This window comes from Danio aesculapii, chromosome 14, assembly GCF_903798145.1.
Source record: "Danio aesculapii chromosome 14, fDanAes4.1, whole genome shotgun sequence".
Taxonomy (NCBI): Eukaryota; Metazoa; Chordata; class Actinopteri; order Cypriniformes; family Danionidae; genus Danio; species Danio aesculapii.
The window spans coordinates 54,314,014-54,329,095 of NC_079448.1; the positions used below are offsets into that span (position 1 = coordinate 54,314,014).

The 15,082-nt window shown below is 36.0% G+C and overlaps 1 protein-coding gene across 1 annotated transcript in view; it reads right to left on the minus strand.

Annotated features, from left to right (window-relative positions):
* unc5a (unc-5 netrin receptor A) overlaps positions 1 to 15,082 on the minus strand; it is a 480,707-nt gene that overhangs the window by 82,610 nt on the left and 383,015 nt on the right. The window contains exons 9-10 of the mRNA XM_056471872.1: positions 13,607 to 13,694; positions 8,059 to 8,227 (exon numbers count right to left, since the gene is read on the minus strand). Coding sequence (XP_056327847.1) covers positions 8,059 to 8,227; positions 13,607 to 13,694 — 257 coding nt within the window. The remainder of the gene's footprint in view (positions 1 to 8,058; positions 8,228 to 13,606; positions 13,695 to 15,082) is intronic.

Consider the following 15,082-nt stretch of genomic DNA (forward strand, 5'->3'; position numbering starts at 1 on the left):
ACAGTGACACAATCTATTAAAAAGACTAATTTATAGAGTAGTTATAATCATGCAAATTTCACGTATGTTTATTTAATTATTTATTCTATTTGAATTATTTTTGCACCTTTTTCAAGACATACTATTGCATGATTTACATATATTGAGTCGCTGATTTTAAGCCAATACGTTTGTCAACAATATAGTTATAATCATTCATTCATTCATTTTCCTTCGGCTCAGTCCCTTATTTGCAACCCAGGCTCATTCTGAAAACGTAGTCCCAAGGACGTTTCTGGAGACCGCGAAATAAGTCCCGGGAGGTACGTATTTTTGCAGGTTTTGGTTTTCGCGAATCCGCAAGAGGCCGCTGTGTGCACCTTTTTGGCTTCTCGGACGTCTCCCGCAAGTGCCGAGTGTTCTCGCGTAAACCCACCAGAGGCCGCTGTCGAACGAACATCTGTCTGTCCGACTGGCTGAATGATTGACTGGGCGACCGGCCAATCGGCCGGCCGACCCACCCTCCTCCTTCCCCGAACCCAACCGATTTTACCGATTGACCCACACAACAATTTACAAAAGCAGTCCAGAAAAAGAAAATCAGCTATAATCATTAATTTATTCATTTTCCTTCGGCTTAGTCCCTTATTTATCAGGGGTCACCACAGCGGAATGAACCGCCAACTATTCCAGCATATGTTTTACGTTATGTTTTTATTATTTGCCTCTGGAAGACACTTCACAGTTCAATAGCAGGATGATGATGAGAGGGAAAGGGCAGGAAAGGTGAGTGTACGGCATCAGGAACACATGCACACACTTCAGACAGAATTAATATGAGGTGCAGTGGAGGAGAAGCGATATTTATTGACAAGTGTTACAGTATAATGACTTGAAGTGGGCAAAATTATTTCACATAAGACATAAGAATGGAGATTATTCAAGTAGTTTACAGTGACACAATCTATTAAAAAGACAAATTTATAGAGTAGTTATAATCATGCAAATTTCACGTACGTTTATTTAATTATTTATTCTATTTGAATTATTTTGCACCTTTTTCAAGACATACTATTGCATGATTTACATATATTGAGTCGCTGATTTTAAGCCAATACGTTTGTCAACAATATAGTTATAATCATTCATTCATTCATTTTCCTTCGGCTCAGTCCCTTATTTGCAACCCAGGCTCATTCTGAAAACGTAGTCCCGAGGACGTTTCTGGAGACCGCGAAATAAGTCCCGGGAGGTACGTATTTTTGCAGGTTTTGGTTTTCGCGAATCCGCAAGAGGCCGCTGTGTGCGCCTTTTTGGCTTCTCGGACGTCTCCCGCGAGTGCCGAGTGTTCTCGCGTAAACCCACCAGAGGCCGCTGTCGAACGAACATCTGTCTGTCCGACTGGCTGAATGATTGACTGGGCGACCGGCCAATCGGCCGGCCGACCCACCCTCCTCCTTCCCCGAACCCAACCGATTTTACCGATTGACCCACACAACAATTTACAAAAGCAGTCCAGAAAAAGAAAAGCCCTCGTCTGATTTTTTTTACCACGTTTTCGGATTTTACCACATTGTCACCCTGTTATGAATCTCTTCGCTTTATTTCTTGGATTCTGTTTTAGTCTTACCTGATTTCTGGAACCGCTCTTCCCCGGACTCGAACACGGTCATCGTCATCGTGGTCAGCTCCTCTCTGCGTCTCGAGTCCGCCGACGTACAGGACGAGCTAACCGGACAAACTGGTTGCGGCGGGAAAGCCCTCCACACGAAGGTAAGCGGTCAGCCGGAGAGCGCTAAAAGGAACGGCGTCATACCACCCCGCAGCGTTCGCTTAAAAAACAAAATGCAGCCATACGTACCTCTGGCTACATAATTCGCGGTCTCCAGAAACGTTCTCGGGACTACATTTTCAGAATGAGCCTGGGTTGCTTATTTATCAGGGGTCACCACAGCGGAATGAACCGCCAACTATTCCAGCATATGTTTTACGTTATGTTTTTCTTATTTGCCTCTGGAAGACACTGAGTTCAATAGCAGGATGATGATGAGAGGGAAAGGGCAGGAAAGGTGAGCGAACGGCATCAGGAACACATGCACACACTTGTTTAATGATTTGAAGTGATCAAAATTATTTCACATAAGACATAAGAATGGAGTATATTCAAGTAGTTTACTGTGACGCAATCTATTAAAAAGACTAATTTATAGAGTAGTTATAATCGTGCAAATTTCACGTGCGTTTATTTAATTATTTATTTTATTTAAATTATTTTTGCACCTTTTTCAAGACATACTATTGCATGATTTACATATATTGAGTCGCTGATTTAAGCCAATACGTTTGTCAACAATATAGCTATAATCATTCATTCATTCATTTTCCTTCGGCTTAGTCCCTTATTTATCAGGGGTCACCACAGCGGAATGAACTGCCAACTATTCCAGCATATGTTTTACTAATTCAATTATGAAAAACACCCATACACTCCTTAGTTATATACATATTACATGACATTTATCATGTAACGTAATGGGAAAATGGACTCTGTTTTTGAAGTTTGGAATACACAAAGGACATATTTATAATTCTTCATATGTGCATGTGTGTGTTTGTACGTGTCTGAAAATAAGATGATACAGGTCATTTACCTCTGGAAGACACTGAGTTTAATAGCAGGATGATGATGAGAGGGAAAGGGCAGGAAAGGTGAGCGTACGGCATCAGGAACACATGCACACACTTCAGACAGAATTAATATGAGGCGCAGTGGAGGAGAAGAGAAGCGATATTTATTGACAAGTGTTACAGTATAACGACTTGAAGTGGGCAAAATTATTTCACATAAGACATAAGAATGGAGATTATTCAAGTAGTTTACTGAGACGCAATCTATTGAAAAGAATCATTTATAGAGTAGTTATAATCGTGCAGATTACACATACGTTTATTTAATTATTTATTTTATTTGAATTATTTTTTGTACCTTTTTCAAGACATACTATTGCATGATTTACATATATTGAGTCGCTGATTTTAAGCCAATACGTTTGTAAACAATATAGCTATAATCATTCATTTTCCTTCGGCTTAGTCCCTTATTTGAACTGCCAACTATTCCAGCATGTGATTTAAGCAGCGAATGCCCTTCCAGCCACAATCCAATACTGGGAAACACCCATACACTCCTTATTTATATACATATTACATGACATTTATCATGTAACGTAATGGGAAAATGGACTCTGTTTTGAAGTTTGGAATCTACAAAGGACATATTTATAATTCTTTATATGTGCATATGTGTGTGTGTATGTGTCTGAAAATAAGATGAACACATGCACACACCTCAGACAGAATTAATATGAGGCGCAGTGGAGGAGAAGAGAAGCTGTGTTTATTGACAAGTGTTGTGATGATTTAAAGAGGGCAAAATTATTTCAATTTTACCCCAACAAATACATTAAACTATATTTTGGTCAAAGACATTGATTCTTATTTTCCTTAACAATTTCTTTAGAATTGTAAACAAATTAAATAAATAAATAAATAATTTATATATATTTATAATAATATGTATATAATAATGGAGTTTACTGTCTATTAAAATCTATTAAAAATACTAATCTATAGAGTACATTTGTGCAAATTTCAAGCATGTTCATAAAGTTATTTATTTAATTTGATTTATTGTACATTTTTCAAGACATTATTGCATGATTTACACTGAGTCTCTGATTTTAAGCCAATATTTTTAGGAATGAGAAAGAAATTTTAAACAATACAGTAATAATCAGTCATTTTTCTTTGGCTTAGTCTCTTTTTTTTATCAGGGGTCACCACAGTGTAATGAATCACCAACTATTCCAGCATACGTTTTACACAGCGGATGCCCTTCCAGCCATAAACACCCATACAGTCTTTAGTTATATACATTTATATATTCTATGACACTTATTGGGAAAATGGACTTGGTTTTGAAGTTTGGAATCTACGCAGCACATATTTATAATTATTTATATATGCATACGTGTGTATGTGTCTGAGAGGTGATTTGGAAATGATGGTGATACAGGTAAGACGAGATGATGAGAGGGAAAGGGCAGGAAAGGTGAGCTCACGGCATCAGGAACACATGCACACACTTCAGACAGAATTAATATGAGGCGCAGAGGAGGAGAAGAGAAGAGATTCATTGCCACAATGGCGATCAATTAAGATGATGGAGTTTGATCTGGTGGTGTGATGGTTTGAAGTGGGTCGCTTTCACTCAAAGAAATACATTAAATCATATTTTGCTTGAAGACAATGAGCCTTACTTTATTTATTTTCCATTTGTGAAAATAGATGAATCCTTTTTCAGTGTCATTTCATTTTTATTACACATAGCTTAATTTCTGAACTAGTTAGTCTAGTTTTCTTTGTATGCATGGATTATTTTAGTTCTTTCTGACATCTGGAAAAACATCAGGTCAACAGCACCTTTAGAAATTAGTTTCTGAGAAAAATGGTGAGGTGTTATAAAGGGTTATAAAGGTGTTATAATACTTATTTTACCCGCTGCACTTGACAGTTTCAACAGACCTGACATGAGAAAAGATTTTACTGGTGTCAAACCTTTAAGTCACCAGGGCAAGTTATTTTGATCAAGAATCCGGCCTGGAGCTACGACGAGGGTAGGGCAAAAGAAAGAATTTGCATAAAGGATTGTTTACTCAAAACTGAAAATTATTTCTGTCATTAATTACTAACACTCTATTCCAACCTTCAGAACACACATTTAGATAGTTTATAATATGAAATAGCAAATCAATTATGAAAATTGTCAGATTAAAGCTAGGCCAATAGTCCAGAGATCTGGTCCCCGCGTCAGGTCAGGGTGAGCCCGTATACAGCCTTTAAAACGCGCACATGGTGGCGGAGGGGCACTCAACTCATACAGGAGAAAACTGAACTAGTGGATGACATGAAGGCAAGCAGCCTCATTCATTACATGTTTTGGTTAACTAATTCTCTAACTCTCTTGAGCTCTAAAATGAGAAAACACAGAAGAAATTACCCTTATTTACCTAATTAATTAAGCTAAATTAATTTTAGCAGAGACGCAACTGCCAGTCATTTTCACATTAGTTTTTCAGCTAGGGGATATGTAGCCTAATAAAAATGTTTAGTTCACTGCACAGTCCCACAGTAGTCTACACCAGTGTTTCCCAACCCTGTTCCTGGAGGCACACCAACAGTACATATTTTGGATGTCTCCCTTTTCTGACCATTAACTTCAGGTGTTGGAGTCTCTTCTGATGTAATGATAAGTTGATTCAGGTGTGTTTGATTAGGGAGAATTTGAAAATGTGGACTGTTGGTGTGCCTTCAGGAACAGGGTTGGGAAACACTGGACTACACGATAATTAATATCTTAATTTATTATAGTCATTATTATTAATACAAAAACCAGAACACCTTTAAATGTTTGCTTTCATTTTGACATTGCTAAAGCACACTTTTACAGTTACAGTGAAAAGAAACATCCCATTATGCAGTCTCAAGTTAGGACACTTAATAAATGCTTTTCGAGTTTAAAGATAATCGGTCTGCAAAGTCAAGTTTACAGTTCTAAATTAAATAGGTATATAGTGTGTGATGCTGTGTTCACACCAGACGCAGAAGCAGGGTCAAGTGCAAGTGATTTACATGTTAAGTCAATGCAAACGTGCAAATGGACATCCTGTGGCGCGGTGTGAATGGTGCGATAGTTGCGAATAGGCACGAATTGAGCGTTTTGCACATTTGACACGGTTAACGCGCGAATCGCTCGAGTTTGAAGATCTGAACTTCAGCGGACATTCGCGCCGCATTAACCAATCAGGAGCTTGCTCTTGTGGGGCTGTGATTGTGACGTAGCCCCTGTTGTTGGTGTCCCTCCAGCCGACACCTACAACAGTGGATCAAACTGAGCTTGGCTCAGTCAGAAGCACTGCTGAAAGCTTCCATCATCCAGGTTAAGTTTCTGGAGGAGTTTATGAGCTCACAGAGCTGGTTGCACCTCTGAAAGGATCTAGTGGACTCAGACACAGCCCTAAACGTATCGACGCTGTTTTTCAGCCTTAATAAAGCACATGAACACAGTTATTTTTTCATTAAAATCCAGGTTAGCCATTTAGCAATGAAGCTACAGTCACTGGGCAGAAAGAAGCCCTGCCCATCACGCGAATCCGCGTCTGTTCTGAAGTGAATTTGACGCGCGAATGAAGCGTATTTGACGCGCGAATAAAGCGAGTAAAATCAAATGTTCACGCGGCTATTTACGCGCGAATAGTGCGATTTATCCACGCGTTACGCGTCTGGTGTGAGCACAGCATTAGTAAGTGGATTTGCCTCGGATTCACCTCTCACATGCTGTTATGTTTACCAGCGATCTCTAACCACCAGAGGTCCCTGGTAAGCACTCACCTTCACAATAACCTATGGACTACAAATCCGCCATTCATGGACTACATTTTCATACATGCACTCCATTCACAAACACACATGCTTCCTCATTTTGACTGATTACACTTGCGCCAGCTGAGGATTGTCAAAGACTGATTACACACACTATTGAAACAGCACACACACTCACTTCCTTTGCCGAGTCTTGTTTTCTGTAAAGTGACATTACAACGCGTTTCCCTTAGTCTTGTTCCTCCGTGTTTTTGATATTTGCCTGGTTTCCCTTTCTCCTTGTCTGCTGCCTGCCTTCTGACCTCTCGCCTGTATTTGACTACGATTCTTGACTGCCTTTATACATCTGTTTGCACCTGTGTTGACCATTGCTTCCCTGATTTTGAATAAACCTGCAAGTGGATCCTAAACTTCAGTTGTCTGTGTCACTCCCAGTGTTACACATGCGCTGCAGGTAGGCTGAATGATGATCTTTTAAAAATATGTCATTTAGGGTATACTGCTATTTGCACATGCAAAATTAAACCCCAGAAATATGCTGTAGGCCTATTTTAACAGCTAAAGCGTATCGATTTTATTTTGACTTGTAAGCTCGTGGCCCTAAAAAATGAAAATGTAACCTGAAAACAAGTTATTAATACAGGCTTAATAAATAGGCTAAATAAAATCACGGGCAGGCCAAGTAACCTAATGGTTCATGATGGCGTTTTTATAAATGGCAACCGGACAATTTCACGAAAAAAAACCCTCACTTATGATAGCCTAACATAATTCTTTATTTTTTAGATTTAGGAAAAAAGTTATATATAGCCTATGGCAGGGGTGTCCACACTCAGTCCTGGAGGGCCGGTGTCCTGCAAAGTTTAGTTGTAACTGCAATCAGACACAGCTGGGCTAGCTAATCAAGCTCTTACTAGGCTTTCTAGAAACATCCTTGTAGGTGTGTTAAGGGAAGTTGGACCTAAAATCTGCAGGACACCGGCCCTTCAGGACCGAGTTTGGACACCCCTGGCCTATGGAGTTGCATGCTATCCATGACCAATTTTCATGGTAATAAATGTGAATTTAGGTATCCTTTTTAATTGCAATCAAGGAAAATAAATATATTTAAGCTTTTTTGGAGTCAAACACTTTGGACAATGCTTGAACTAAATTTAAGACCTCGTAAAAACGGGATTAAGACTTTTAAGGGCCTTCATTTTCTCATAATTGATTTATCAACTTTTAATACTTTAAGACCCCGCGGACACCCTGCATTTGAAATAAAATGAAAAACTAAAGGAGAATAAAATAAAGCACTCAATTGGCGCTGAAGCTATGATCTGTCTGCGTTTATGTAAACGGTATCGTTGCATTACCTTCATTAATAAAATCAGTAATAGCGAAACTGTGCATATGACTATAAAAAAGGATATTACTGCGTTAAGTCAGTAACTTAGGCAGCAATGCAAAGTAATAATAACTAAGAGAATGAATAGCTAAAATGAAAGGAACAAGAGGGACCAAAATCAGTCAGGTCTAGTGCCCCCCTATAGGATTAAAATGCCCCCTCAGTTATGACATCCTGGCGCCAGGCCTGTCAAGAATCATCCAAGACAATCTTTAGAGAGTAATGCACCTGAACACACACACACTCACCTCCCAGGTGCCCTCGTAGGACTGCTTCTTAAGCCGGATGGCCCAGTTCTCCAGGCAGGCGTCTGAGCAGTGGTCCATGCAGAGTATGACGGGCCGGGTGAGCATGACGCCGGGCGGTCCGCAGCTCACCACGGGGCTCAGCAGCGTCTGACAGCCCGCCAGCGGCAGCCTGGAGCACACACACACACACACACACCAGTCAAACATCTATAACTGCTGCTGAATCTCACATCTGCACTGACACACAGCAGGAGCCGCAGCAGAAATAACCTGAGCTGCTCTCCCACTGAGAAACACTACAGCTGAAGAGAACACTCCTCTTGCTGCGGCCGCTGCACACTCATTTACATACTTTTCATTTCTTTATTTATTTATTGCCACATCAGCAGCTTATGGTTATTTTATGGCAAGATCAATATACAGTGCGAAACAACACTAGTTTTCTCACCAAAATAAGGTTTAAAGTTGGTTATTTCACTATGTTTCTGTTGCATGTGAGTTTGAAATATCCATTTAGATTTCCAAACATTATTTTTGTCATTAATTCTACTTACAGTGAGAGTATTGTCTGCATAAGAGTCTGATAACAGCAAGAGATCTGAGATAAACTCAATCCAGAAGAACTTTTGGCAACATCTCCAAGATTCTTCTAAAAATCCCTCCTGCAAAGCTGCCTGAAAAAATATGGCAAGTGTATCTGTGGCCATATTAAATGCTGATTTGATTTAGTTGAAGGAGCAGTAGATGATCTGCCAACATGCTATTTGTTAGCATAATATCTTTGAAACACAGTCCAACAAAGATGACAGCTGACAACCCACTAGATCATGCCATTTACCAGTTAGAAAACTACTACAGGACTTACAGTTCCCAGTGAAAACTGTATTATATCTAGCACATTTCAGTTGTGCAGCAAGCAGGACTTGTCATGATGTGCAATATTTCATGCATGCAAAGATCGTCGGTCTCACTCTCTCACACGCGTTGTCCTAAAGCCACTACTGTATGCTCAGTGGTTGGCTGGTGGCGTGCTGGAATTACACTTATTACTAAGCTATACTGACATGCCATTTCAGAGTGAATATTTAGAGTAGTGGTAAACAATATAGGGAGCGCGTCACAGGCTGTCATTGGTTAAAAATGACCCAATGTGAATATAAAAGCAACTTCAGCTCAGTAAAGCAGGATAGGTGGAATAGCGCTATTTACTGATGTTCTGTTGTTAAACTAAATAAAAGTCTACATTATCGATGCTGTATAACAGTGGTGGGGAACCTGTGGCTCTTCAACCAAAAATGTGTGGCTCTCCAGCTCCAGCTGTCTCTCTTCAATAATATTTTAAAGTTTAAACAGTATAACCATCACTAGAAATCAGTTTCCTATTGAAAATACAATTACAATTTTTACATTTCGACCGCTGCACGTGTGCGGTGCTGTGGATAAAACTGAATCGTGACACCAATGAAGGGCAAATGCGTGTTCCTCAATAATCTGCAAGTCGTTAAATCAACGCAAAAGTAGATCAACATAATTTAACTCACTCAATGTTTTTTTACTCTTAATCAGTGAACAGTTTTATTTATTTATTTATTTTTTGATGCTTAACTTAAGGAAAAGACCATCATCCAACAGCGAAGACATTTATGTTTTGTTTTGTTTTGAGAGAAGTTTCAAAGATATTGGAGGTTTCTTAACTATATTGTGGGTACATTATTTTTAATTCAACATATTTTCCATCTAAGACAGGGGACGGAAATTTTTTTCAGCAAAGAGCCATTTCTGATTTCTTTAAGCAAATGCATTTTTGTAAAGAGCCATTTGGATGTACAGCTGAAGTCAGAATTATTAGCCCCCCTTTACATTTTTTTTTTCTTTTTTAAATATTTCCCAAATGATGATTAACAGAGCAAGGAAATTTTCACAGTATGTCTGATAATATTTTTTCTTATGAAGTAAGTCTTATTTGTTTAATTTCGGCTAGAGTAAAAGCAAATTTTAATTCTTTAAAACCCATTTTAAGGTCAAAATTATTAGCCCCTTTAAGCTATTTTTGTTTCGATAGTCTAAAGAACAAACCATCATTATACAATAACTTGCCTAATTACCCCAACCTGCCTAGCTAACCTAATTAACCTAGTTAAGCCTTTAAATGTCACTTTAGGATGTATAGAAGTGTCTTGAAGAATATCTAGTCTAATATTATTTACGGTCATCATGGCAAAGATAAAATAAATCAGTTATTAGAGATGAGTTATTAAAACTATTATGATTAGAAATGTGTTGAGAAAATCTGCTCTCCGCTAAACAGAAATTGGGGGAAAAAATAAACAGGGGGGCTAATAATTCTGACTTCAACTGTGTATATATATATATACCTCAAAATGCCTTTTTAAAAAGGAATTTGCTCCTGCATTACTATAAATAACTAAAAATATTATAGTATTACTATTAATACTATATTATTATTTGTAATATTACTATAAATAATACAGGTTTAAACAAAACCTTCATTTATGTGCATGCTCAACTCAAAAATACGCAAATATGAAGCATCACATGTTGAGCAAGTCCATGAATGAAGTAAGAACAATTTATAGTATTTGTATTTTCGCCATCACCACTCATGAATGTTGTTTGAATTGAAGTTACCAGAGAAATGTAAGTTGTTTGCCCTTTATTGGTGTCGCAATTCAAGTTTCTCCATGTTGCCACAAACGCACATAGGTCGAAACGTCCTTTTATTGTTAACTGAGTTCTTATTCATTGTGCTGTATTAAATTACAATTTAATAGGGGATTGTAAATGTATTTTTAATAGGAAACTGATTTTTAGTGATGGTTATAGTTTTTTTAAATGGTAAAATAATATTGAGAGAAGACAGCTGGAGAGCCACATATTTTTGGTCAAAGAGCCACATGTGGCTCGAGAGCCATAGGTTCCCCACCACTGATCTAAGAAATAAAATATATGTATGCACCAAAACTGGTACTAAGTTTGGTGATATGAACAATTTAAGTATAGTCTACAAAACCGGCAAGTTAAATAAACTTAAATATTTTTAGTTGTGGGAGACGAGATTAGGCAACGAGATTACTCAATTAATTTAGTTCAGTCAACTTATTAGGGTTTTCAGTGTACTGGTTGATTTGACAGCTTTTTAATTTAAAATAAGCACATATTATTTTACTAAATACATGTATATTCCCTTTTAGCATTGTAATTTTATTAAACTACAAAAAAAAAACACAAAGGAGTTTATTTATACCTACAACTTTCATAGCTGTCAAAATGACCACATACATTTCAGTGTCTGCTGCATTTAACCTGCTTGATGAAGTGAAAATGAAAGTGAGTTGCAGACATTCGCGGTGGTCTAGTAGTATAACTATACATTAATAGGCTGTATTACCAAAAGGATCATATATTTATGATGATGACTTAATTTAATATGATAATATACATTAAAAGCTTTAAGGTTTAACAACTTTATTAATCCCACCAGGGGCAATTAGATTAGGGTAATAGCATTTCATGATACAACGAACACATAAAGAGACAAATAACTTACAAACAGGGTAAGAAAAATGAAATAAAACAATCCAGCATGCTTCATGTCTCATAAATAGTAAAAAAATAAATAAAAACCTTGCAAAAACACATGTATTAGAAATGTACATTTAAAACTTGCTAAAATGTAATGTTGTAAAGCCTTATTGCCTCTGGAACAAAGGTAAATGTATATCTGTTGGAAGAGCATTTAATGCTTCTTAACCTTCTTCCAGAGGGCAACAGAACAAGAAAAGGCTTTGAGGATGGGAGTCACACTTAAAGTTTTCCTTAATACGCCTTAATACTTGCTGTTCATGTAACTCCACTAGACTCCTCAGAGGTAAACCAATAATCTTGGAGCAAGTCTTGACTAAATTTTGAAGTCGATTTTTCTCCAAGACCATCATCCAACAGCGAAGACATTTATGTTTTGCTTTGTTTTGAGAGAAGTTTCAAAGATATTGGGGGTTTCTTAACTATATTGTGGGTACATAATATCAACATATTTTCCGTCTAAGACAGGGGTCGGAACCTTTTTTCAGCAAAGAGCCATTTCTGATTTCTTTCAGCAAATGCATTTTTGTAAAGAGTCATTTGGATGTACAGCTGAACTCAGAATTATTAGCCCCCCTTTTAATTTTTTTTCTTTTTTAAATATTTCCCAAATGATGTTTAACAGAGCAAGGAAATTTTCACAGTATGTCTGATAATATTTTTTCTTCTAGAGAAAGTCTTATTTGTTTTATTTTGGCTAGAATAAAAGCAGTTTTAAATTTTTTAAAACCCATTTTAAGGTCAATATTATTAGCCCCTTTAAGCAGCATATTTTTTTCGATAGTCTACAGAACAAACCATCGTTATACAATAACTTGCCTAATTACCCTAACCTGCCTAGTTAACCTAATTAACCTAGTTAACCCTTTAAATGCCACTTTAAGCTGTATAGAAGTGTCTTGAAGAATATCTAGTCTAATATTATTTACTGTCATCATGACAAAGAGAAAATAAATCAGTTATTAGAGATGAGTTATTAACACTATTATGTTTAGAAATGGGTTGAGAAAAATCTTCTCTCCCTTAAACAGAAATTGGGAGAAAAAATAAACAGGGGGGGCAAGTCTTGAGCATTTGAGCAAGTCTTGACTACATTTTGAAGTCGATTTTTCTCTCTAACTGAAAGTGAAGAGAACCAGCATAAAAAGGAAAAGCTTAATAAACTCTCGATATAGGTGGTATAAAAAGTTCTCAGTATATGTTTTTCTACACAGAAAGAGTTCAGCTTTCTAACATACAATCTCTGATGCACTTTCTTAGCAACAGCTTCTGAATTCTGCTGGAACTTTAATGTGGTATCAAATATTGTACCAAGATACTTATATTCCTGTACCCTTTCAACTTGTTTTCCGTTAAAATACACTGGTTTGTCGGCGTCAATATCTTAGTGGTTAGTGCGTCGACATATAGCACCCAGGTGCTCGCTGCGACCCGAGTTCGATTCCCGGCTCGAGGTCCTTTGCCGATCCTTCCCCTCTCTCTGCTCCCCACACTTTCCTGTCTTTAAATCTCCACTGTTCTATCAATAAAGGTGAAAACCCCTATAAAAATAATTCACTTCTAAGGCATTTTTTCCTAAATCAATCACCATCTCTTTTGTTTTTGTGATATTCAGTTGTAGTTCAGCTTCTTTGCACCACTTAAAAACAACTTAAAGCTTAAATTTAATATCTCAATAGAAGCAGATTGTAAATATGACGTGACAATACGACGTCTTTTATGAGAAAGCTTAGAATAACCACTTTGGTAATCCTAGTAGTAATTCTGGTCATGCAATTGAGCATAGATGCAAAGGTTCATCTATAAGTAAGTAAGATAAGTTAACTATAAATAAGAACAAATGGGCCCTCGCAAGTATAGCTAAACCAGTACAAACACACACTCACAGGTTGCTCTGTGTCGGGTGTTTCTATAGTGTGCAGTGGTTTCTGTGTGCGTCTCTCACCTCATGTCTTCCTTCTTCTGAATGGTGAGGTAAATCTCGTAAATCTTGCCTCTGGGAATGGCCTCTGGCGGGATGAGCAGGCTGATTCCTGATGTAAACATGAACAAAAGAGACGAGTTAGTCTCATCTGATCCGTCTGAACGCTGGCTTCTGTCGCACGCTCGCAGATGGCTTTGTGTGACACAAGGAAATGTAGTTTCACAAATCCACAGTCCAGATCAGAGCTTTCAGCTTCATCAGACTCTCTGTAATGAAGCCGGAGATCGTCAGTGTTTCTGCCTCTTCAGTAAAAGTTGCAATGTGTTTAGGGGTCGATATGTTTATGAAATTAAGTAATACAAACTTTCTGAATATTGATTTTGTATGTGTAAACTTTAGGATTGACAGCAGAATACAATATGGAAGCCTATCCTAAAATAAAACAACATATTAAATCAAACATTATCAAAATAAAACTCTGGATCATAAAGCTAAACCTTTTTAGTGTGTAACAACACTTAGGGGTGTAGAACAAAACAAAAACAGAAATAGAAAATACAAAAACAAGCAAAAGAAAATCGACCTTAGCATGCTATTAATCTTAAAATAAAATAAAATAATGAAAATAAAATAAAATAAAAGCAAAGTCTTGGCATGTAATTTATCTTAAGATATTATATATTAAAATAAAATAAAATTAAACCTTGGCAAGAATTTAATGTTTATAAAACGATAAAACAATATAATTATTAAATATAATAAAATACATGTTGGCATGACTTTAATCTTAAGATAAAATAAGTAAATAAATAAATAAAATAAACCTTGGCATGAATTTAATCTTATAAAACAAAATAAAATGAAATAATAAAGCTTTGTCATGCAATTTATCTTAAGATATTATATATAAAATAAATTAAATTAAACTTTGGCATGCATTTAATCTTACGATTAAAAAATAATAATAATAATAATAATTCGGCATGCAATTAATTTGAAGATATAAAATACAATTAAATAAAAAAATTATAATTCAATAAATAAATAAAAAATAAACTAATAAAAAAATATATATAATAAAATAAAATAAATAAATAATAAAAGTAAAAATTAAATAAAATAAATGAAGCTTTGGCATGACTTTAATCTTAAGATAAAATAAGTAAATAAGTAAATAAATAAGTAAATAAAATAAACCTTGGCCTGAATTTAATCTTATAAAATAAAATAAAATAAAATAAAATAAAATAAAATAAAATAAAATAAAATAAAATAAAATAAAATAATAAAGCTTTGGCATGCAATTTATCTTAAGATATTATATATAAAATTAAATAAAATTAAACCTTGGCATGCATTTAATCTTACGATAAAAAAAAAAAAAATAAATAATAATAATAATTCGGCATGCAATTAATCTTAAGATATAAAATACAATTAAATAAAAAAATAATAAATAAATAAATAAATAAATGAATAAATAAATAAATAAATAAA